The sequence below is a fragment of the Candoia aspera genome, chromosome 1 (genome assembly GCF_035149785.1).
Source record: "Candoia aspera isolate rCanAsp1 chromosome 1, rCanAsp1.hap2, whole genome shotgun sequence".
NCBI classification, from domain to species: domain Eukaryota; kingdom Metazoa; phylum Chordata; class Lepidosauria; order Squamata; family Boidae; genus Candoia; species Candoia aspera.
The window spans coordinates 14,322,426-14,348,570 of record NC_086153.1 but is presented as its reverse complement, the minus strand read 5'-3'; the positions used below and the strand labels follow the sequence as shown (position 1 = coordinate 14,348,570).

The following is a 26,145-nucleotide window of genomic DNA, read 5'->3' as shown; positions in this document are numbered from 1 at the left end:
TTTTAAAATTTTGCCTCAAGCAAAACGACTAAGGTTACAAATCAATTTTCCACTTGCTTCTTCTTAAAGGAGGCATAAGAATTCTATGAACCAATAACACTGTTTTGTTTAAATTACCTATTATGCAACATGCCAAAATGAACTGTTTTTACACTCACAAATGTATTGATACATTAAAATATTATTTCAAAAAACATGGTAATATTTTTACAATTTGCTTTCATTCAAGGATAATGAATGTCATAAATCTGATCCTTATACAACTGAAATGGAAAAAAGCTCTCACTTCTATTGAAGATTTGACTCCTATTCACCATGTGATAAAACACCTCTGAAAATTAGCAATCCACTGACAATGGCTACCAACAGCTGGGTTGACTTGTCTTCGAAATATTTGTGCTTCTCTACCACCTCTGTGGGTGTAACAGGTAGTATATCACAGGGTAACAGTACTGTACATACCAGTAAAATTCAGTATTTTTATCTATTTTATTAAAATGTAAGCTTCTATCAGAGTTTCATTTAGGGCCTGGATAGAATGGCTGTTCTCTGCCCATCCAGTAACATTTGGCAGAGTTAGCATGGGCCAGTCCTATCATTAAAACAATACCATTTTAAAAATTAACACTTTTTCAGGCTTTGCCTTGGAATATACATATATATTACACACACACTTTGGGGTTTTTTTTTACAGTGGAAGTCAGGATCCACACAAAACCTTATTTTATGCCAAAGACTCCATTCCTCCTAAAGTTCTGGGCATGTGGATTTATAGAAGCTAAATAGTCCCGACAATAAATTGCACTCATCACTAAAGTGATTTACAAGATTTAAGGGCTTAAAAGCATCTATTTGGAACTTTAGCTCCATTTATCATTTCTACAGCCTAAGAATGGGGGATCTGAAGCACTGTGAGATGCTGCTGGGCCCAATTGTGATCACTTCTGCAAATTCTTCTTTGTTCTCTATATTCATCTAGAATTAATGCTGAATAGAGTTACTTAAGAAGGTCGTTCCCTTATACATAAGAAAACAATCTATGATTTCCATATCTGAATCAACATTATAGTTGTGTTGTTGTTGTTAGTTGCCGAGTTGTTTACAACTCATGGCGACCCTATGCATAACAGAACAAAATGTTGTTCGGTCTTACGCCATACGCCTGACTGTTCCAATGTTTGCATCCACTGCTGCTGTGACTGTATCAATCCATCGCATTGAAGGTCTTCCTCTTTTCCACTGGCCCTCGACTTTACCAAACATGATGTCCTTTTCAAGCGATCGGCCTTTCCTGATGATGTGCCCAAAGTATGAGAGTCTAAGCCTAGTTATCTTCGCTTCTAGGGAACAATCTGGTCCATGGTATTTTCAATCATCTTCGCCAACACAATTTGAATGCATAAATTCTTCTATCTTCCTTTTTTAATGTCCAACTTTCACAGGCATATGTGGCAATTGAGAAGACATGGCATGAGTCAGATGCACCTTTGTTTTTAAACTGACATGTTTACTTCTGAAAACTTCAGATAGGTCTTTGATGGCAGATTTTCCCAGAGCGACACGTCATTTGATTTCTTAATTACTACTTTCCTTGGCATTGATCATTGATCTGAGTAGACTGAAATCATTGACGACTTCAATTTCTTCTCCATTTATTGTGACATTGTTTATTGGTCCATTTGTGAGTATCTTCATCTTCTTCACAATTCAGGTGTGGTCCGTATTGCTGACTACAATCTTTGATCTTCATCAGCAAGTACTTCAAGTCTTCATTTCCAGCAAGCAAAGTTGTATCATCTGCATATCGCAGGTTGTTAATGAGTCTTCCACCAATTCTGATACCCCATTCTTCGTACATTCCTGCTTCTTGAATTATTTGTTCAGCGTAAACATTGAATAAGTAGGGTGAAAGTATACAACCTTGCTGCACACCTTTTCCAATTTTGAACCACTCGGTATCACTGTTTTCTGTTCTAATGACTGCCTCTTGATCCATGTACAGGTTCCGCATGAGTACAATAAAGTGCTTTGGAATTCCCATTCTTCGTAATATTAACCATAACTTGTTATGGTCCACACAGTCAAACGCCTTTGCATAATCAATGAAACAGAGGTAAACATCTTTCTGGTATTCTTTACATTCAGCCAAGATCAATCTGACATCAGCAATGATATCTCTTGTACCGCATCCTCTTCTAAATCCAGCCTGGACTTCTGGTAGTTCTCTATTGATGTAAGGCTGCAAACATTGTTGAATTATTTTCAGCAAAATTTTGCTAGCATGTGAAATTAATGAAATTGTTCGATAATTTCCACATTCTGTTTGATCTCCTTTCTTTGGAATGGGTATGAATACGGATCTCTTCCAGCCAGTTGGCCAGGTCGTTGTCTTCCAAACTTCTTGACGTAGAAGAGTAAGTGCTTCCACTGCTGCATCTGATTGTTGAAATATCTCAATTGGTAATTCATCAATTCCTGGAGCTTTGTTTTTCCCCAATGCCTTCAGTGCAGCTTGAACTTCTTCCTTCAGTACCTATGGTTCTTGATCATATTCTACTTCCTTAAATAGCTGAACATTGACTAACTCTTTTTTATACAGTGATTCTGTATATTCCTTCCATCTTCTCTTAATACTACCTGTGTCATTTAATGTATTGCCCATAGAATCTTTAAGGATAGTAACTCAGGGCTTGAATTTTCTCTTCAGCTCTTTTAGCTTGAGAAATGCTGATCGTGTTCTTCCTCTTTGATTTTCTAACTCTAGGTTTTTGCATATTTCATCATAATATTTTTCCTTATCTTTTCGAGCTGCCCTTTGAAATTTTCTATTTAGCTCTCTTACTTCATTTTTTCTTCCATTAGCTTTATCTACGCGGTGTTTAGAAGCAAGTTCCAGAGTCTCATCTGACATCCATTTGGATCTTTTCTTTCTTTCCTGCCTTTTTAATGATCTTTCACTTTCTTCACATATTATGTTCTTCATGTCTTCCCACAACTCTTCTGGTCTTCGGTCATCAGTGTTTAGTGCATCAAATTTATTTTTGAGGTGATCTCTAAATTCAGGTGGGATGTTTTCTAGATCATACTTGGCACTTTTGGACTTGCTTTAATTTTCTTCAGCTTCAGCTTGAACTTGCACATGAGCAATTGATGATCTGTCCTGCAGTCAGCCCCTGGCTTTGTCTTAAGTGATAGTATTGAGCTTCTCTATTGTCTCCTTCCACAAACGTAATCAATTTGATTTCTGTGTAATCCATCTGGTGAGGTCCATGTATATAGTCATCAACTGTGTTGTTGGAAAAGTGTTGCAAATAAATCATTGGTCTTAACAGAATTCTATCATGCAATCTCCAGTGTCATTTCTGTCACCAAGGCCATATTTTCCAACTACTGATCCTTCTTTATTTCCAACTTTTGCGTTCCAGTGACTAATAATTAACAGAGCATCTTGATTGCATGTTTGATCAATTTCAGATTGCAGCATTTCGTAGAAGTTTTCACTTTCTTCATCTTCAGCATTCGTGGTTGGTGCATAAATTTGAATAGTAGTAGTATTAACTGGTCTTCCTTATAGGCGTATAGATATTAGTCTATCACAGGTGGGGTTGTACTTTAGAATTGTTTTTGAAATATTCTTAATGATGAATGCCATGCCGTTCCTCTTCAATTTTTCATTCCCAGCATAGTATACCCTATGATCGTCAGAATCAAAGTGACCAATGCCAGTCCACATCAGCTCACTAATGCCTAGGATGTCGATCTTTAGTCATTCCATTTCATTCTTGACAACTTCCAATTTTCCTTGATTCATACTTCATACATTCCGTGTCCCAATTATTAATGGATGTTTGTAGCTGTTACTTCTCATTTTGAGTCATGCCACATCAGCAAATGAAGGTCCCAGAGGTTTTACTGCATCCGCGTCCTTAAGGTTGGCTCTACTTTGAGGAGGCAGCTCTTCCCCAGTAGCATACTGAGTGCCTTCCAACCTGGGGGGTTCATCTTCCAGCACTATATCTCAAAACATTCTGTTGTAATCCATAGGGTTTTAATTGGTACGTTTTTGGGAGTAGATTGCCAGGCCTTGCTCCCTAGTCTGTTTTTTGTCTGGAAGCTCTGCTAAAACCTGTCTACCATGGGTGATCCTTCTGGCAGTAGAACTACTGGTGGCATAGCTTCCAGCATCATAGCAACAAGCAAGCCACCACAGAACAACAAACTGACAGACGGGTGGTGGACTAACATTATAGTTAGTCATAGATAATGAAACCACAAATAATGCATCCTTGAATCTATGAGAACTGGGGGGTTAGGTTCTGGAGCCTAGGGTTACCCTGTTCCTCTCACAAGGACCTCCTCCCTTCCTCCCACTGTGGCCATCTGTGCATTGTACCTGCATTTTTCCCCCTCCTCCTTGCTTGGTTGTGACAGATCTTGCTGAGCCAGCCTAGTCTTTAGGGTTCATGTGGTCTCCTCTTGGCATCTGGCCTTTTCCAGAGTGGTTCACTTGACTGGTGATGGAAAGAATTACCTTCCTCATACCACATGTCTCACACTGGCTTCTCCACCCCATGCACCCCTTCAATTATTTAAGTGAAAGAACCTCTAAATCTTTATCTATTTAAATCTCTAAATCCAAGTTGCCAGTTTGCTTCTAGATGCAATTCAAGATGCTGGTTACCTCCTATAAAGTTCTACATGGCAAAGGGCCTGGTTACTTGAAGGACTCCTTGTCTCCCATAACATCTGCCTGGCCAATTTGATCCTGCAGGGTTGGCGTGCTCTGGGTTCCTTCAATTAAACAATATCATCTGTTGGGACTCTGGAAGTGTGCCTTCTCTTTAGAGCACTCTCTTTAGAGCACTCTGGAACAAGGTTCCCCCCAAGATCCTGATGGCCCCCCCTCTGCAATTGTTGATGTCTTTGGCTAGAGACAGTGAGACCCCTCGCTTCATTGCATTTGCCATCTTTTATCTTTACCTTTTATGTTTTATTGATTTTATTGTAATTTCTTTGACTGTTGTGAGCCACCCAGAGTAGTTGACAGTCGGTTGGCATACAAATTTATTATTATTAAATCATACCACTGGATATTAGTGCTGTCCAGAACATTCATGACAGTTGGACTGAGCATGTGTAGTCCATGGGCAGCTTTAACATCCAGCCTTAGCATCCAACAGTACAACTGAGAGATTACTACGAGTGGTGAACAGGCAGCATTAGTGTTCCTCATCTGTAACTGAGAGTAAAGAAGAACCAAATACAGGTACATTGCACAGACACTCTAATCCTAACCCTTAAAAAGTTCTTTATGCGTATGCAAAATGCTGTTTGCCATTAACTAACAAAATACTAGGTGAAAACCATGGATACATTTTTACATATATATAGCAAGGTCTGGTTTCAGATTATCAACCATGTGTCCACAAACTACAGATAATGAGACTTCAGACAATGCAGTTCACCAATATAATTAGAAAGGCTATTTTCTTAACTAATAACCTCAACAGTAAAGCTTAGCTGTTCCATTTTTGAAGAACTGTCTTATAATTGGATTATTGTAACTTTCTGAAGTAGTATTATGTTATATATGATCAAATGTGGACCAGAAATTAATATATTCATAACATCCCTAAAAGAAGGCAATTCAGACATATTCAAGAGTGACAATAAAACCACTCCCATCTAAACCAGTTAAGAAAAAGATACCTATATCATGGGTAATTTAAACCAGAAGAATCAAGGAGAAGAAAGAGCTGAAATATTTTCAGCTCATACTTTGGGGCACATTTAGTTAAAAGGAGAGCCAGCATTATTATTAAAAGGTCAGATATTAAATAATTGGAAATGGGTCAGAGGACTGTCATGAATTAGCCCAAAGGGGAAGATGCTTCAAAAGGCTTTCATTAGGACTGAAATTAGGACCAGTTAATTAAGAATTAACTGGTCAAGTTTTTAATGAACCCTAGAGGAAACAAACCCTCTTAATAATATGCAAGGCAGTGACAAAGTGCTCCTAATCCTTGCAAGGTCAAGGTCCATATTTTCATAGACACTCATAATTGCATTTAATAAACAACTCTAGTTTCCCTACTTTTAAATAAATGCTGAAGTTGCTATTTGAATCAACTCTACAATTTAATTTAGATTCTGATTCAGACCAATGATATCACTGTGGACACCTTCCTTGGAATTAACCAGACTTCCTAACTTTAATTTATAACAGTTAAACCTCAGCCTCCAGAATAATTTCTATTTCCAAGAATGCTGCCAAGAGATTATGACAGAGGTGGTCATAATCCAGTGCTTTATTTTGAAACACACCTATTTTGAGCCACCTAGAAAACATAAAAGGGAAACCAAAGTGTTGATAGGAAGCATTCTGATGATATGCAAGATGCTCTGCCTATGCAGATATATTTTTTCTGTTCTGTAGTAATGCATCAAGTTGGTCTGTTCTGGTATGATATTTGCATGTCTCTCTAAACAGCATCGAATTGCTTTCTGCGAAACAGATATGTTATCAAAATATGTATTTGTTTGAGGCAAAAACCCTTTATATTCTTTTACAATATTTACCCAAGTTGATGAGATATGGCATCAACTTTTATTCTGTGAAATTAGTACTAGAGATGAAAAAGGAGGGTTCAAAAAAGTGACTATCGTATTTAAGTATCACCTCTATTTTGTCCTTTCATTCATGGGCATACTACTTTTCTTTTAGCTTCATTGTGTTTTCTTCACAATATTGGAAATAGTTGGAACCTAGAGAGCATTTGGTATAGGCATTCTTGGAAAATGATTGCCATATATGGTAGCAGTTGCCAGTTACAAAGCATCCATATCATATTCCAGCAAATATGAAAATATTTTAATTCAAATTTATTAGTATCAATAAATATGATTATTCCTAATAATAAAACAAATAGAAGTATAACAAAACAAAAATGGTAACAAACTATCTACCAAATGCTCTTCAGTATATATATGTATATACTGTGTATATCTATGAACATTCCACTCCACCAATTACCAGTCTAAGGAACTGCTTCTGTCACACACTATTGCCACTAGAGGCAACCTCAAATGCAACAACCATGAAGGTGTAATTAAGCAACAGAGAGCTGCGCTGGCTTCTCTATACAAATTGCAAGAATTATAGAAAGAATTTTAGGTGGACGCTATCTACCTATTCATAGTAAACCTACTTAATAATTAGGGGTCTTTACATATCTACTTACATCCAACACAGTTCTTATAATGTCTTGTAACACTGTTTTAACTGGGAGAGGACAGACTGTATCACAAACACTTGCCTACAATTCAAAAGTCAATCTTATGGACCTTATGACCAACAAATTTACTTGTTACGAGCTGCCACAATAAATTTATTTCAGGTGTCATGTGATTCTCATTTTTGCCACAATGAACATGGATGTCTGACAACGAATGCCTTATAATGCAAAAAGTATACACATGAAAGAACTAGATAGTAAAACAATTTGTTAATGCTCCATTCAAAGAACAGCTGAAATTGGAACACAAGTGCCAGCAAACAGAAGGGGGTTGGGGTTGGGAACATTATCTGCACAAGGGAGTTCCCTCTTACTGCAGTCAAGCATAGGAAACTAGCACAGGGAAGCCTGAATTTCCTGATCAGTGTGTGCATGTATATGTAGAAGGGGGAGAATCATCATGGGCCTCATTGCAAAAATAGCACATGGAGCTCATTTTGGTTTTTTTAAAGGATTGAAAAAGGATTCACATCTATTAAGGTACTATCACACCCAGTTATAGATAGCAGGTTGACATAGACACATGTAAAATTACTGTACCTGCAACTTTCAAAAGGAATCTTGGCCCAAATACTCATACTGTCATCTACATTTGGAAATGTCCACATCTGTAATATTCATTTTAAGCCAGTATTACTCTTTAGCTGTTATCATCAGTATTTAGCATTTATTGTAGATGGTTCACATATTTGGCTGGACCTGCAAGCTAAGCTGAAAATTAGAATCACCAGGATCTGTCTCTCAACTGACTTCTGATTTCATAGATTTGTGCAAAATCGAAGAGAACGCTACTCCATGCTTGTAGTCAGAAAAGATAGCAGGTCTTGCCTATTAGGCTGCTAACACACCCCTAATGCTTCATTTCCAACCCTGGAACAATGGGCAGTGAGGGAGGGACCAAAGATTTACACTACTGTATAACAGCCTTTTCCTGCACTCCAAAACTGAGATGGAGAATGGGATCTTCACGCTTGCCAGAAGGTAGAAGCACTCACATAGATGAGTAAAATGTAGGAGTCTGTAAATCATTATTTTGTACATATGCCATTACCAGTTTAGAAGATCAGTAGGAAAGAGCCAATGAATATTGATAAATGTAATTTCACTTGCTGTAACAGAAAATACAATAAAGTTGAAGGTACACCCAAATTATGATTGGAGATATTATGAAAATAATTTTGTTTTTGTTTTTGCTTGATTTAGAGAGGTTTTATATTGCTTTTGTTGATTGTTGTTAGCCACCCAGAGTTCATATGTAACATGGGTGGCCATATAAATTTTCTAAAATAAATAAATGTAGATGACATCTATTTATACTGCACTATTTCTAATGAGTTGTGATTTGAGATTTCATGGTATACTAGACACTACTCCTAACTTCAAAAGCTTTAAAGTATTATGAACATAAAAAGCTTTTAATGCCAATTCTGATCATTGATTCAAATGACAGCACTTCTCCAAAGCGATGGCTACAAAATCTATGTCCAATTTTAGATTTAGATACAAGAAATTTAACTTGGGACCTTTCACATGCATATTAGTACCACTGAATGCAAGCATCCATTAAAGGAACAGCAACTCTGATCAGGAATGATCAGCCAGGATTCTGGCACATGGTTGGGTAGGATGGAGTGTTGGTTGTAAGAGTCATCAACCTGATACACATATTGCAGTAAGCCACAGTTTAATCACAACTTACTAGAGTCACACAATATGCTAAGCAAAAACCAAACACCACATTATAACTTAATGAAATGGATAAGCCTAGTCATCCTATAGCATTCAAAGGGCAAGCTATGTTATTTATCACCATGTAGACTGATTGTTTCAGCTTGTTCCAGCCCTAAAAGAGGACACAAAAGATTTATCCAGCCACCTAAGCAGGCTGCCTTAATTTCTTTAGTCTAGTACCCGGGAAAAATCTCCAGACTACAGGTTATCAGTATTATGATAATGGAAACTCTCAAAAAGTTCTCTATTTGGACAGTAGAGAAACGATTATGAGCACTGGAATCATAATTCAGAATTTTTCTTAAGATTACTTTCTTGTTCTTTTTAACTGGATAGGATCAGATACCCAGGTTTCCCCATGTACAGCTGCATGATATTTCATATGGTGCAAAGTTAAATGTGCTCCGAATTTAACACTGTCATACAAAGCATCTGATGGTTGTTACAATTCTTTGTACTACATTAAAAATAAGTAGCAGTTATTTTACTACTGTGTCATGATATTTGAGTTGCTGAGTGTGGCAGACTAGAACTACAAAGGCCACACAGGCTTTTAGCCTCCTTTTCTGCAATACGTGATGTCTCCCCATGAATCACACCATCAGAATTCAGTGTAAAGTCTTCTTCAAGTCAAGCTTTACCCCTGATAACTTCAGGAGTATATATCCATGTAATTTTTTTTAGTAGTGATAAAGAAGTGGATCTCCATTGCTTCTTTAGGATACATACGTACACCGTTCAATCGTGTCCGACAAGTCCCTGCAGTTTTCTTGGCAAGGTTTTTCAGAAAACTGCAGGGACTTGCCTCCTTCCTATGGCTGGGAGAAAGTGACTGGCCCAAGGTCACCCAGTTGGCTTTGTGCCTAAGGCAGGACTAGAACTCACTGTCTCCCGGTTTCTAGCCTGATGCTAGATAGATAGATAATTTCCAAGTACAGTATATAGTTCAGTATTCCCTGGAATTCTCCTATCCATGTACCAACAAGTCCCAACTCTGTTTTGCTTGCTGTGATCTTTGTTTTTAAATAAACAGAATAGGAATATTATCCCCCTTTTGGGGGGAGATGGGCGGTGATAAAATTTGATAAATAAATAAATTATAGGCTTTAATATACCTATTTTACTAAACTTCCCAAATCTCTACAACACATCAAAATGGAAATTCCATATAACCATATATCTACATCCCAAGACAGTAAAAAAATATAATTCTTTGCTGAAAAAAAAGTTATCTGCCATGTTTTTGTTCTGTCTATTATAGGGCAGGTAATTTTTTCAGCAAAGGATTATATTTGCATTTCTTTACCACATCTGTAAGTTTAAATTTAACTTTAGAAGACACTCCATGTGAGAATAGCTATAGAATATTTTCATATAGAACTAATTCTTCCATAACATTTAATAATTTCTTTATTTTATACTATTGCAGACATTTTTTCTCAATGTAAGTTATATAGCCTTTTAGTGGTTTTATGTCAAAGCCTTCTGTCTAGATCATACTAGCCCTTACCTTTGTTTACAACAAATTAAAATAACTTTCTATACCAGGGAAGAAAAATGTTCAGGTCTGATTTATCAAACTTTAAGAAAATCTGTAGCAAGAAGTTCTAACATCCTGACAGGAGAAATCAGAAACCGTAGATGTGCAGGGTTTAAAAATCCTATGAATTCACAGGATGACAAAAAGAAAAGAACTGACACATTCTGTTATTTACACATTGCTGTTGCTTCCTTTCTCTTTCAATAGGCAGTGAGTAGCATATGGAGCTACTAGACATGCAATGCCAATCTAACCATACAGGCAACATACTTACATGTCTGACATAATTGCTAGGACAGACCAAGCTCAGCAATGCCCCTCCCCCCATCACTTGCTAGAATGTTAGCCAAGCAAGACTGGTCAGTCAAGGGACAAAGAAAAGGGGGGAGGGAGTAACTGTGGACAGAAATAAAAAAGTGAAAGAAAAAGCCAGTAATATGTTTCAAATGCCCCTAGGTTCAAGCTGCAGTCCTCTATCAATTCCCTTTTTAGGTTTCAGGTTCTGTCACCCATTTCCCAGGTAAGATCTCTGATAACCTATGTCCTTTCTTATTCCTGGTTACTGCCAGGAATAGACCTGGCAGTAACCCCAGTAAAGAAAAAGTAGTTGAAGACTGCAATTCCCCTATTATGAATTTGAAACAATGATAATTAATCCCCCTGCAACCCCACCCCAATACTGTACTCCACAGATGTCAGCCCTATTCTGCTTTGTTCAAAACAGGCAATGTACAATTTCATTCTACACTGCACAGGAGGAGGTATTCAAGACAGAAGCTGAGATAAGATTCATTTGACTGCATACTAAACAGGTGAACTCAGTAACTGTTAACGAATCTTCTAATTTCTAAAGTGTAATCCTAGTAAAGCTCTTATCCACAATAGCCAAGCATCTTCCATATGATCACAGTACCCATCTTATCTCCTGTTTGACTTATGCAGCCAATGTACAAACCTCACTAGGTATTCTTTTTCTGAAGCAAGTTTTTTTCCTTATCTTTGCTTGAGTCTAATAGTTACTGCCTAATAACTTCTACAAATATTCTTAGGTGTCAAGTTTATCCTATTCTCATCTTCCACCTGCTCTTTATGCACCAAACATTCATGCCACCCTAATTGCACAAGACATTTTTTGCTTCTAATCCCAGCTATTTAACAATCTACACCACTCACTTATGCAACCCAGGATATCCTAATGAGGACCATTTGGGAATTCCAGAGGTTTTGGTTACTGTGTGAAGTTAAAACATATCCCAGAAGACAGCACTGGTAAGTCATTTCTATAGCACTACTGGGGGAAATGCACGCATTCAGCTTTGAGAAATCAGGCATTCTGACTAGAGGGCATCTTTTCATTTTTTTTTAGAGTATCCTAAACTTCAATCTGTCTTTCCTTTCCAGCTTTCCCTCATTCTGATGCTCTAAGTTAACCCTTAGTTGCTTAAGACGGTTTCCTTTTCCTCACATTCTCAAATATCTCACAAAATATATATTTCCTTTTGAGCTATTATTTTCCAGCTGCCCCATGACCTTCAATAGGGGTAGCAAACTGACTGGTATAACACAAAAAACATCTACCACTTTTCATTTCCCTTCTCCGACCCAGGCCTCTGCACCTCCAGCTTTCCTCTGCATACTTCAAGCCACTCCCCCTTTCTAACAGCTCCGGATTCAACCCCTCTGCCAGTCTCTGCACTAAAGGCTGAGAAAGATTAGACACACTGTTGAAGAGCCAACGAGGCACTTCTCTGAATCTTCAACTTCCACAAAGAAGCTGTTATTTACTTCAAACTCACCCCTGACACCTCACTTACCTTCACACCTCCCTCAAACCGATTTACAGATGCCTTGCTCTCTCCGATTATACACCACACCAATGCCCAGCAGCTCTTATGACTCCAACGACCTCTCCTTCCTCTCTCTATGCCTCATTCCTTCCAGATCAGTCACCCTTTCTACTCCTTGGCTAGCACACCCCTCATCCAACTTAAAGCAAACCTGCTTCCTCCCTCGTTAAACACGTTGGCCCCACTATCTACTAGTCACACCACGCCTCCCAACTCTTCGCCACCATACTGCCTAGTTGCCCATGGCTGCCCCTGGGGCCCTCCTACCCCCGCAATATTTAGACCCCCCTCCATTTCCATGCCTCCTATCCTCCCCTCTCTCTATAAAAAACATCAACCCCCCCCGGGTTTCTCAATAGCCCATATTCTCCCACACACACATACACTTAAGTTACTACTTCGGGAAATTTCCAGCCTTCCGCCCTAGGCACAAAAGGCACTTTTCCCCGACTATCTTCTGACCCGAAGACCAGTCCCTTTCGCCCCAAGCCCTGTTCTCAACCTACCTCGCGTCTTACCTCGCAGTTACCCCAGCCTCTCCCCCCAGACCCAGTTCTAACTCCTACTTTTCTTTTGGAAAGTCTCCCCCCCCCCACCGGCCCGCCCCACAAAGCTTCCCATTCCTCCTCCTCCTCGACCACGTTTCAAAGCCGGCCCCCTCCTCCCGGCACCGACTCCCACACACCGCCCTTCAGCCCAGCTGGGTCTCAGCAGGGACGGCCCTGAGATACCGCCGCCCGGACTCACCTGCCAGCTGTCTCCGCAGTAGCAGCGCGGACTGGAGCTCCGTCATTCTCCCCGCCGGTGCCCGGGGAGGGAGTCTGCGGCGGCGGCGCAGCTGCTGCTCCTAATCCTCCCGCTCCTACGACTGCCGGGCTCGAGCCAGCCAGCCGGCGAGCTCTCGTCCCTCCCCGCTCTCGCCGACCCCGCCGCCGGGGGCCTGCCTGCCCGCCCGCCCGTCCTCTCAGCGCCAGCGCCGGCGCCGCCGCCACAGCAGCGCCGCGAGTCCCTCCGCCTCGGGGGGAGGGAGGGGGATGAGGGGGAGGGGGAAGAGCGAGGAGAAACTACTCTGAGGGGATTCGGGAGCGGCGTCAGACCAAGTGTGGGGGGGAGAGCGCGCGGGGGGCGCTCAACGCTGCCGCTCGCCCCGCGTCTGCCGCTCAGACACCTTCCCCCCAGCTTTCTTTTCTCTTCCCCCCCTCTCTTTCTCCTCCCCCTTCACGGAATTTCACTGCACTCGGGCGCCGCGACACGCAGGCGCACAACTCTCTCGGCGCATGCGCCCTTCGCATATTGGGCTTGCGCTTCCTCGTCTTTTCTTCTTTCAGCTCGGTTTGCCCAGAGATGGGGAGGCGGCCATATTTGGAAGGTCGAACTCACAGCAGGACTGAGCCGCTCCGGCGCGCGCCCGAGCAGTCAAGCGCTGGGTGTGTGTACGCGCGAGCTGTGGTAGCGTTACTTATTTATTTAATTATTCCCCGGCCCTGACACCATCTTGGGAAGGGCAGAACCATCCTGGCTTAGACTGTTCTAACCCTAAAAGTTCGGCAAAGGAAGAACGGGCAGCGTTACTCCTCGTTTCCCCCCCACCCACGCTCTCCGGGGTATGCAACTATGATGCGGCTTTCGGTTTCACCTCGGTCGTTACGCTGCATTTTCGGTTTTTTTTAAATTCTGTCATATTTCTGTAACTGGCTTTCGGTGAATGGGGTTCCTAAACCACTTCCGCACGCAAAACATTTTAACGAGTGATGAAGATAAACAAATCAAAAGTCTGTTCAAAACATTCCTTTTTAAACGATTAAATTAAACATTATTATCAAAGGAGCCCACCTCCCTCCCTGTGCAGTTGCTTTGAACAGGCTCACGTTGCTGGCAGTCTCCACTGTAACAAATCTTTTTCCTAACTCTTGTGAAAAGAAATGTTTATGAGAGATACGTAGTCTACACCTGCTAGAGACAGTTTGATGTATTTTTTACTTCATAAATTCAGAACTGAGTCTTTACTGTTTTTCTATATTATTTATATTGTCTTTTTCAGAATTGCTATACATTGCATGTTACATAGGATTCTCAACCCAATTTTTTCCTAATGACAACCTTATGAGGTAGGTTGAAGAACGAGTGACTGCCCAAGAATTTCATGATTCTCGGGTGATTTGAATTCTGCTTCATTCATTCATTCATTCATTCATTCATTTAAAGATTTATAAAGCCGTCCAACTCAGCCAGTGTGACTCTGGGCTGCATACAACATAAACACAATAAATACATAAAAAAACAAACCTACAAACAACCAATATACAAATACAAAATCTAAAATGTAAATTGGCAACCAGGCACACAATAAAACCATCTCAGAGGGGGACTCTCACTCAACTGACACCTAATGCCTGGGGGAAGAGCCAGGTCTTAAGGGCTTTTCTGAAGGCAAAGAGAGTTGGGGTCTGTTGTATATTGGGGAGGGGGGAGATCGTCCCAGAGAGCAGGGGAACCACAGGAAAGGCACGCTTCCTAGCTCCTGTAAGATGACAAAAGTTAAAAGAAGGGACCTGGAGCATGCCATCCGTGTGGGAGTGTGTGGAACGGGCAGATGTTCATGGGAGAAGGTGGTCCCTCAAACAATCCGGTCCTTTGCCATGTAGGGCTTTAAAGGTCACCACCAAAACCTTGAATCACGCCCAGAAGCCTGTTGGGAGCCAATACTGCTTGTGGAGTAGCAGTGTTACATGGGCATAACAAGATGCACCCATAACTACCTGCGCTGCTGCATTCTGGAGCAATTGAAGCTTCCAGTTGTTTTTCAGGGGCAGCACATATACAGCACATTGCAAAAGTCCAGTCAGGAGGTAACCGAGTTGTGAGTGACCATGGGCAGGGTCTCCTGGTCTAGGAATGGGCACAGCTGGCTTCTTTAGTTATAACCTGCATACCATACCAGCTGAGCTGTGATCTACAATATGTACTGCCCTGTCTCATTAGTTAAACTAATGTAATGAGATTTAACATTAACCGTTTAGTTAACCCACACACAAAAAGACTTCTTTCAAATAATCCAGGACTAAGCCTATCCCTATCCTAAAAGTCAAGAACCACGCTGAGATGAAGAATAGATCTCTAGTGTTTTATTACTGCTACATTAGACAGAAAATCCTAACAAACTGAAGAAGTGTGGGAAAACCCAGACAGATAAACCCCAAAAGTCAAGGCGGGTCTATTCTGTCTCTCTCTGAATGGCTGCTCAACTCCTCACTACTACGCATGCGTTTTCCCCCCTGGATAGGGGCCCCCTCCTGCTCACCATCAGTGCTCATGATATCCCCAGAGTTATACAAAAGTACATAGTGACATTGATAATTTGGCAATTTTAATTTATTTCAATTACTTCACTTCGTGAAAATTGTTAGTACAAGTAAGTATTCTTTATTTTTATATTGTGTATTTTATCTATTTTATTTTATTGTAAGCCACCTAGATTCATGTAAAGGTGAGGTGGGCGGTTGTATAAATCAAATGAATGAATGAATGAAAAATGCAAAAGCAAGAATGTATCTTTCAGTGTTGTCTCTTAATCCCATCTTCCCAATTTTTGCATTCTCTGGGAGTGCTGTAAACTCCAAAAGGTTTATGGGAGCCAAATATATTTTGGACCACAGTAGCCAGGCTATAGATTGGCGAGACTGCAAACTGGAAACTACAATTTAGGAAGCTAAGGAAGCAGCAGCTTTCCATAACTTCACCTGGATGGGTTCCTAGTGATTCTTACCATACTATGTAATAAAATCTGTGCATAACGTATTTTAGGGCTAAACATTTATCAGTTATGAGCTTAAGTGTGGTCAAGGGTTCCTAATATACCATATAAAAATATTGATCATTTCCGAAGATCTATATTAAAAATGATCTCATTCTCACAACTTTATTTATTTTATTATTTACTAATCAAATTTTTAAGGCCACCCATCCGTCCAACAAAACTCTAGGTGGTAAACATGCCATAGAAAACATCAGCAATAAAACAAACACCCAGGTTGAGGCCCTCTCATTAAAAACACAAAACACCTATGCCATATATCCGTGCTGGAGCTCCCAGATTAACAGCTCTTCTCCAATGCCTGGGGGAGGAACTTGGTCTTCACGGCCTTCCAAAAGGCCAGTAATTTTGGAGTTGTCTATATCTCTAGGGAGAGGCTGTTCTGTAGAGCAGGTGCCATGACAGAGAAGACCCACTTCTTAGGCCCCACCAGGTGATATTGCCTCACCAAGGAGACCTGGAGCATGTCTACTCTTCCAGATCTGGTGAGATGGGCAGAAATCATGGAGAAGAGGCAGCCCCTCAGGTAACCTGGCCCCATGCCATGTGGGTCTTCAAAGGTGATCATCACCAACACTTTGAGTTGTACCCAAAAACCTACTAGGAGCCAGGGCAGCTCACATAACAGTGGTGTTATGTGGGCATATCGTGGTGCACCCAATACTCCATGCACCACCACATTTTGAACAAACTGAAGCATCTGAATTTTGAATTGTTGTTAAATTGGGATGATATTTCAGCTACCTACAAGATAGGTATGCAGTTGCCAGGCTGCATTCCTTGTAGTCAGGAGCATATATTAGACTTGCATAATAAACCAACCACTCTGCCTAGATGCATGTACAATATCAAGCCACAAACTAACCAGCCACATATTAGCCCATCATGCTGTACAAACCCAATCGATAAAATTCTGAAGGCCAAAATGTTAAATTCATCTTTGTATTTCAAGCATACATTAAAAAAAGGAAATAGAAGTCCAGAAGACAGAGAATGGAATTATGAGAAACACAGAAACAGAGAAGGAGGGAATTTAACCCTTTTCTCCCATACTATAATCCTGGCGAAAATTGCTCCTCCAAAGCTGCTGTTTGCACTGCAGGGGAGAAAAACCTCATAGATACCAAAACACAATTTGCAGTTTTTCCCTAGAATATCTTGAAATTAATTCCAGACTAGGTTCACCTAATGTGCTACGCTATAATGTGATTTGTTTCATTTTGGTTTAGAGTGTTGAATGAGCCTAACCATTGTGGTTTGTACTCTGGACTATGTGGATTAATATGTTGCTTGCACCCAACCAGTTATGGCTTATTTAACAAACAGATTAAGTAAATCTTGACTGGGCATGATGGGCAAACTTAGTCCCAGACTGAGGAGGGAATGCATCTTGTTCTTAGTGCATATGGAAACAAGTACATGAACAGTGTTATTTCACCTCATGGAACTAGAACCTGTTGCAGGAGAAATGTTATTTTTTAACAAAAGTTGATAACATTTTGGCTTTTGAATAAGTGGAAAACCAAGAGTAAATTAATACAGCAGTTGGAGGGAAGTTTTTGGCGATGTATAAGTTGACACCTCAGGATTATCCTATATGGAAATACCTGGAGCTACTTTTTCCACAGAAATGGCGCTGCAGGTTAAACTGCTGAGCTTGCCGATCAGGAGGTTGGCGGTTTGAATCCACGTGACGGGGTGAGCTCCCGTTGCTAGTCCCAGCTCCTGCCAACCTAGCAGTTCGAAAACATGCCAATGTGAGTCGGTTAATAGGTACCTCTTCGGCGGGCAGGTAACGGCGTTCCGTGTAGTCATGCCGGCCACATGACCACAGAGGAAGTGTCTATGGACAAACGCCGGCTCTTTGGCTTTGAAACAGAGATGAGCACCGCCCCCTGGAGTCAGACACGACTGGACTTAACGTCAAGGGAAACGTTTACCTTTACCTAATACTATAATACACTTTCAGTCTATTTCTTCGTACTGTGCATAATTAACCTGTGGAATTCATTACCACAAGACACAGTAATGGCCACTAATTTGCATGGCACATTGAGGGCAGATCTATCAGTGACTATTGGTCTGGAAGATCCTCTGGGTTGGGAGCAGCATCCTCTCTTGCCAGTATTAAAACATTGCCAGATAACAAACTAGCATATCACTCCCACTAGCCCCCAGAGTCCTTCCTCCTTTCCCAGTTTACTTTTATCTTTTTTTCTTCCTTGATAAATAGGCAATAAGCTACTTCCTATTCTTATTTTCTAAAAACATCTATGGAGTCTATGTAGGTCCCAGAAGCATTCTTGGAAATAAAAGTAATGTAAATAAAGCTCTGTGGAATCAGGCCAAGCCGTATTCTAACCCAACATTTTCTTATAGTGGCCAGCAAGATGCCTCTGGAATGCCAAGATGGAGAAATATCCCTCTCCTATCATTGTTACCCCACTGCAACATATATTTGGAGGCATGCTGCCCTCAATCCAGAAATAATGACAGTAATCGCTCTTGATAGATCCATCCTCCATTATCTTATGCCCCTTGAAAGCCATCCAAGTTATGGCCATCACCACATCTTGAGGTAATGACTTCTACAAATTAATTATGTGCTGTGTGATTTCTTTTATCTGCTTTGAATCTTCTTCCCATCAGCTTCACTGGATGGCCTTTGTTCCTAGTGTTTTGAGATAGGGAGCAAAGCTTCTCCCTGTTCACTTGCTCCATGATTTTATACACTTCTATCATGTCCTTCAGGGATTTTTTTTTCCTAAGTTAAAGTGTCCCAAACATTCTAGTCTCTTCATGTAAAGAAGGTATTCAAGCCCTCTGATCATTTTGGTTGCCTCTGCACGTTTTCCAATCACAGTTTGCCTGAGTGTGCATTGTTTTACATTTACTTAAATTGAACTGATTTTAGCACTTAGTTGAACATTCACCCACTTGGAAGAGATTCTTCTGGAGCGCCTCATGATGCTAAATAGTTTGGCATCTTCTGTAAGAATTTCTTCAGCTCACTGCTTGTCCTGAGTCAAGATCTGATCCTTCAGGCTGGCACTTTTCTTCACAGCATGACATCTTCCCATTTATATTTTCATTAAAAGCATCTTTGGTACAGCAGGGAGCCTAATGCTCATACACATCATATTGAGGGTGTGAGCCCTAGAGCAACATTATGTCAGACCCTAAAGGCACTGTGAGTGAATTAAACTATCATATACCTCCATGAATGCTTTTGGAGTACACTCATTTTCTATTCTCTAGAAAAAGAGGAGGGTGAGCTAAAAGTCCCACCAATTACAATAATAATTAATAAGGACAATATTTCTTCCTGGGGGAGACTAGAACAGAATACAAAAGAACAATTAAAAACAATGTTGAATAAAAACAGTTAGATAAAATGATCAAAAATAAAACCACCTGTTGTGAAACAAGACAATAGAACAATAAAAATACAATAATAAAGCAATGTTTATTTTAAAAGGGTAGCCTGAAAGGCAATCTAGTCCTGGAAAGCAATTATCCCGCAAATGGCTGGGTGAAGGCCTTCAGTTGTTTCAGACCAGCTGTATTTTCCCACGGAGAAATTTGTGAAGTGATGCCACTAAGAGGCCCTTCTGGCTCTCCACACTGTTTGCTGAGCCCACCAATGTGTTCATAATCAGAGGCTCCCCTGCTGATTTTAAGAATCATATTGGTTGGCCTTAGCTTTGCATACAACCCAGACCATCTATACTCAGTGCTTTTTCCATGTCCTCAGGCTTTCTATTCTCATAAGTCTACCATTTCATGTTATGCCATCAGATCTCTCTGCTCCGTGCAAGAATCCAAATTAAAGCATGCCCACCAGAGAGCTATCTAGTTCTCCTGGAAGAATCCAGCAAAGGGAAGCCCATCACCCTTCTGAGTAATTGGTTTCATTAATTGTTCTTGCTGTTGGGATTTTTTTCCAAACATTCAATAGAAATCTGTCATTTTGTAAATTGAATCTGTTATTCTGTATTTTGCCTTCTGTGATGATAAAGGGCTTACCTTTCTTCTGTGCAACGTCATTCATATTTGAAAAGAACAGTGATACCAACCCTCTGCCTTTTCTTGTCAAAGGTGAACATTCCCAGTTCCTTCAATCTGCCTTCACAGGACAAACTTTCTCATTATTTGAAACTATTGTTGAGGCAGGCCAAGTATTCCTCATTCTATACTTGTGCATTTGATTTCTGTTTCTTCTGTTCTTTCTTCATCCTGTTATTTCTAACCCATTTCTCTAAGCAATGGAGATCAGCTTGAATTTTATTGCTGTCTTCTAGGATATTAGATATTCTATCCAATTCTGGTTTCCTTTCTCTCAAGTAAAAGATCATGTGGGGTTCTATTTTTTCCAATTATTTTCCTTACAGGAAAACTCTGATATAAGATGATGTGCGCATGAAGTAACACCAACAATTTGTGGTGAAAGTACAAAAGCAAAGAGAGAGCTAAAGGCTGGAAGATTGAGGGATATAACATGCAATTTGTCTGTTGGGAATTCTGCTTGCCATCACTTATCGTTCCACCTGTAAGTAAACTAGGTGTAACATTCTAGTAGCCTCTTCCCTAAAGGAAGTTAAATTGGATAGAGTTCTAAACCTTCAGACTGCTCAGGGAAATGGGGAGCATGTAAAAATTATTCAATACTGGTTTTAATTACCAGTACTGAAAATATTTTGATTTCCTGAAGAAAAGAAGGCTAGCTACTAATATTTGAAACAATGGCGATGCTTCTGAGTTTCAGGTAAACATACTACCATCTGCTAATGTCTGCATATAACAGTGAAGTCATAGACTACAAAGGTGAATTCAACACTTGGCAGCTTTCCCAGATACTCATGGAGCCAAATGTTCATGTTGCAGACCTATGCAGAGTTAGCTTGGAGGTGTGGGGTTGGGGGGCACACACCACTGAGCTTAGTAAAAGTGACTTCTGATACATCAGTGGTCAAATTGTATGATGCAGTCAGTGGGCATACTTATTGATTGATTAACCCATCTCAGTGGGTGATAAAAAAATGTCAATGCTCTAAACTAAATTTGTACACTCTTGTTAATTACATTTAGTTCAAGAGTGACCCTTCATACATCACCAAAAAAAGAGGATACAAGACAAGTTTATTTAACATTTATATGGATTAATTTATCTGCATAAATACACATTTGGAGACAATATCTAACATGAAAAAATAAAGGAATATAACTAATCAGGCTTAAATAAAGAGGCTGGAATGTTTCGGACTATATGTCTTCTTAGCCCGTTGCTAATAATTGAGGGGGGATTTTCAAGGCCCTACGTTCTTTTGGTTTTCAGTCTTTAATCCCAATTTAGTATACTCAGAGTTTTGTCTTCCGTAAAATAAGACCCATGGCCACCCTGTATAGAGAACTCTATGCATTCAGCCATTTATGGAAGAGTTAAGAGAATGTTGGGTGTCATTTTCCCTTAGTCTTCTGGCAACATGTAGATGCATAAAGGCAGAAAAGAATAGGAGATGTGTCATGTAGTTCATAGCCATCTTTAAAATAAAGGTGGGTGGGGGCAGGTGAGTAATGCAATATCAGGGAGCCATTCACTGAGACATTTTGTGTTGGGTCCAAGCCAAGTTTGACTAACTATGCTGGAAATTATTAAGAAAAATTTATACATGCCAGACAAAATTCAGCACCAGGGCTGTGCAGCACTTTGGATTCAGATCCTGGGTAAAGATGCAGCTGCTTTAGGGAGCTATGGACAGATGCCATATGATCCCCTCCTAAGTCCTCCAAAGCAATCCAAAATTCTGCACAACCCCATTCAAGATTTATTTATCCATGTAAACTGTAATTTAAAAGTAATTGGCCTGGTGGTGTTACTGTATACCTGATCTCCTTGTATATGCATGGCTTACGTATGTCTGTGCATACATACAGAAATTCACACGTAACAGCTATATTTTCTGTTTTCAGAATACAGTGAGCCAAAATCTAACTAGGAGGCTGGGTTTGCCTAACATGCTAAGCCTGCCCTTCCAAATTAACCATGGTTAACATTAACCAACCTTGCTGTATGAATGCAGCTGCTAGATCTTGAACTTAGACAAGGGAGTCATGTGAACTTAGCAAATGTTTCTCAGTGGATTCTAAAAGCAAAATGCATGAGCAAAACAACAGGTAAAGCCTACCAAAATCACTTTACCAATTTAAGTCCCAGAGCTTGCTCTTTCTACCAAGCAGGTTTCCCTCTTATTTTTTGTACGTCATTTTTACACCAAACATCCTAAGAAGATAAATTATTTAAATCTTCTAACTTTTATATCATGTGGGGGTTTTGTTATGAAATACAAACTTGCTGAGAATGTATGGCTGCATTCACACTTAACCTGTTTACTAATTAACCCATTTTCTGGGTCTGCATTATATATTGAACCATAAACCAAGCAAAAGGAAAAGGCAGCTTCTAACTCCCTAATCCTAATCCTAATCAATATATTAGTATTGCACTGTTTTTTCAATAACAGGTAGCAGAGACGTATGTTTCCTAATTAAACAAGCCAAATGATTCTGTTTGCATCATGATCCTTATTTTTTTTATAATTCAGAATCTATGAGACAACACTGGTTGGGTTCAATGTACTAGATAGCCGAAATGTGATTGGATAATTTGTGGTCTAATCATTGTCATCTTCTATGAACCAGGCCATCACATTCAGTCTCACAATAGGGTGTTGGGGTGGGGAGGGGCACAAAAGTAATGTGAATTCTGCAGTTGTCAGACTTCCATCTTTGCAGTTAATCCAAGGAACAAGAATAGAAAAGCTCAATTTAATAGTACTTATTAGAAGGAAGTTTAAGGAAGTTTTCAAGAATTCCATTGAGTACCCTATTTTCAAATGAGGCACTGATATATATAGGTAGTCCTCGCTTAACTATCACAATTGGGACCATAATTTTGGTTGCTAAGCAAAGTGGTCATTAAGTGAATCCAATCCAATTTTACAACCTTTTTTGCAGTGGTTGTTAAGTGAATCACTGTGGGTGTTAAGCAAACCACATGGTTGTTAAGCGAATCACACGGTCCCCCATTGATTTTGCTTGCCAGAAGCCAGTTGAGAAGGTTGAAAATGGCAATCACATGACCACAGGATGCTGCAATGGTCATAAATGCGAACTGGTTGCCAAGTGCTGAAATCATGACTGTGGGGATGCTGTGACAGCCATAAATGTGAGGACCAGTCATAAGTAAGTTTTTCCAGCACTGTTGTAAGTCAGAACCATCATTAAATGAATGGTTGCTAAGTGAGGACTACCTGTAGGTAATTTAGGGTGGGAGAACTCACTGAGCAAGCAACAGAGAGAGAAAAGAGCAAATTTCAGTAGGGAAGGTCAAGGAGAAAGCACTTTTTTATCCTTCCTTTTTTATCTTTTATCTTTTTTTGACTTTCTTCTTTCAGTCCAGCCCGGTCCTTATCCAAAGGGGCAGCTTCTGGGAAGTCACAACCAGAACAAGGAAACAGGGAACATTTCTTTGGAAGTTTGGCAAAGGGAGTTGGCAGAGAAGGATCCAAGGAACTTGGGCAGCAAGGGAAGCATCATTGTGATCTGCAAAATGGGTGCAATGTTTGCAGTTCTGCCTGAAGAGGAATCAGACCATACTTGCTGTAGTGTAATCTAAGAAATCTATTGGAGAAGAAAATCATGGGGCTTGAGAAGAGTTGCTACATTGAAATGCATCAGGGAAGATGAGAGGTTCCTGGACAGAATAGCTGAAGCTCTCCAGGAAGAGCAAAGAAATGAAAAAAACAGCAAAGACCAGGAACAACTCCATTTGGCAGAGATAAACACATGGAAGAATGTGACTCAGAGAAGCAAGTGGAACTCAGACTCCCCTTCTAGAGAATGAACAGCAGCTCTTTGAGCAAACTATGCCATAGAACATTGTAGAAGACACTTGAGACCTCATGAATTAAAGTAACCCAAGAGCCGTCCTGAGAAAGAAGAGTTATGTCATGATGAGTGATTCCCCAAGAGGAGCTAAGGCAGCTGTATGCAGACATGATTTGTTGTTGTGGGAGTTGTGTTGTTTTCCAGTTGCCTGTATATAGGATGTGATGAGATTACCAAAATTTTTCAGACTTACCAACAACTATCCTTTTCCCTTGATCCACATCAGGATGAATGACACAGCCAGATGAGATCTTGGAAAACAATCTGTGTAGATTATAATGCCTTAGGCAAAAAGGTGAAAAATTGGGACCACAGGTTGTTTTTTAATCAATACTTCCAGCTAAGAGGCATGGCACAAGCAGAGAAAAGAGGATCGTGGAAGTCAACAAGTGCATCAGATGACCAGTCTTTCAAAGAGGCATGCAATAGTGATAAGGAGTGATTTCAATTACCTCGACATCTGCTGGGAATTGAACTCTGCCAAGGGTCAGAGATACAAACAATTCTTTTCCTCTCTTGCTGACCACTTCATTTGTCAGAAGGTAGAAGGAAGAACAAATAAGTCTGCTATTCCATGTGTAATCCTCATCAACTCTGGGTAATTTGTTGAAGAAGAGTGTGACAGACACCTTGTAGGGAAGTGATCTTGTTATCCTTGAATTTGTGATGGTCAAAGGAGGAGGAACTGAAAAGAGTAACACCTGCATACTCAACTTCAGAAGAGTTGATTGTGATGAACTCTAAGGGAAAGTAGGTTAGAGCCAAAGACTTCAAATCCTGAAGGAGAAAAGTGTCCAGACAGGATGGGAAGTTCTGTGAAATGAGATACTGAAGATGCAGTTGCAAGCAATTCCCACAAGAAAGAAAAATGTGAGAAATCTAAAAGAGGCCAATGTGAATACATGCAGAGCTCTCTAAAAATGTTGAAAAGAAAAAGGGACATGTATAGGAGATGAAAGGAGGGGAACATAACCAAAGAAGAATACAAGGTAGTCTCCAAAAACTGTAGAAACTGTCAGAAAAGCTAAAGTTCAGAATTGCAAGAGACACAGAAGAGAGAGAGACACACACACACAAACAAAAAAGAGTCTCTGGTAATGTTAAAAAGAAAGCCAAAGAAGAAGTATTAGGGGAACATACTGCACCCGGACCGCAACAAAGCCTTTGATAGAGTGCCTCATAATATTCGTCATAAAATGAGAAAATGTGGGTTGGATGATATTATTATTATTAGATAGGTTGACAATTGGCTGAGTGTTTATTAATGGCTCCATTTCAGCTTGAAGGGAAATACTGAGTGGAGTGCCATAGGGCTCTGTTGTGGGCCCTGTGTTGGTCCCTGTTTTTATCAGTGAAATAGATGAGGGAGTTGAGGGGACATTAACAAAGTTTGCAGGTGACACAAGCTGGAAGAGGTGGTTAATTTAAATGAAAGAGAAAACATTCTAGATAGACTTGAGCAGTGGGCTGAAATGAATAAGAAAAAGTCTAACTGGGAAAAATGTGAAGTTCTTCATCCATGCAGGAAAAATGAAAGGCACAAGTATGGGATGGCAGATACCTGGCTTGGCAGTAATACACATGAAAGGGATCTGGATGTCCTTGCCGACCACAAGTTAAATGTGAGCCAACAATACGATGTAGTTGCTGAAAAGACCAATGTTATATTGGGATGCATAAAGAGGAATATAGAGCCCAGATCATGGGAAGTAACTATTCCACTCCACCCTGTCCTGGTCAGATCCTACTTGGAATACTGTACCTGCTTCTGGACGCTACTGTTGAAAAAAGGAGGGCAAGTTTGGAAGACAGCTACCAAGCTGGTGAAGAAACCAAGGACTACAAAGAGCAGTTGAAGGGTTTGGATAGTATTTTACTTGCAGAAAGAATACTGACTGGAAATATGATAGCAATCTTGCAATATCTGAAGGGTTGCCACATAGAAGAGGGAGTGAACTTATTCTCTACTGC

The 26,145-nt window shown here is 40.2% G+C and overlaps 1 protein-coding gene and 1 long non-coding RNA gene across 3 annotated transcripts in view; one reads left to right on the top strand and one right to left on the bottom strand.

Moving 5' to 3' along the window:
• UBE2G1 (ubiquitin conjugating enzyme E2 G1) overlaps positions 1–13,626 on the bottom strand; it is a 49,840-nt gene extending 36,214 nt beyond the window's left edge. Inside the window, exon 1 of the mRNA XM_063297741.1 lies at positions 13,161–13,626. Coding sequence (XP_063153811.1) covers positions 13,161–13,206 — 46 coding nt within the window. The 5' untranslated portion in view covers positions 13,207–13,626. The remainder of the gene's footprint in view (positions 1–13,160) is intronic.
• Positions 13,627–14,443: 817 nt separating this feature from the next.
• On the top strand, positions 14,444–25,393 carry LOC134493294 (uncharacterized). Of its 2 annotated transcripts, none has more exons than XR_010067574.1 (3): positions 14,444–14,521; positions 20,619–20,780; positions 23,687–25,393. It is a non-coding gene; the product is annotated as an uncharacterized LOC134493294 (long non-coding RNA). The 2 variants fall into 2 exon arrangements; XR_010067573.1 differs by having other exon boundaries at positions 14,486–14,567.
• Positions 25,394–26,145: the final 752 nt, after the last annotated feature.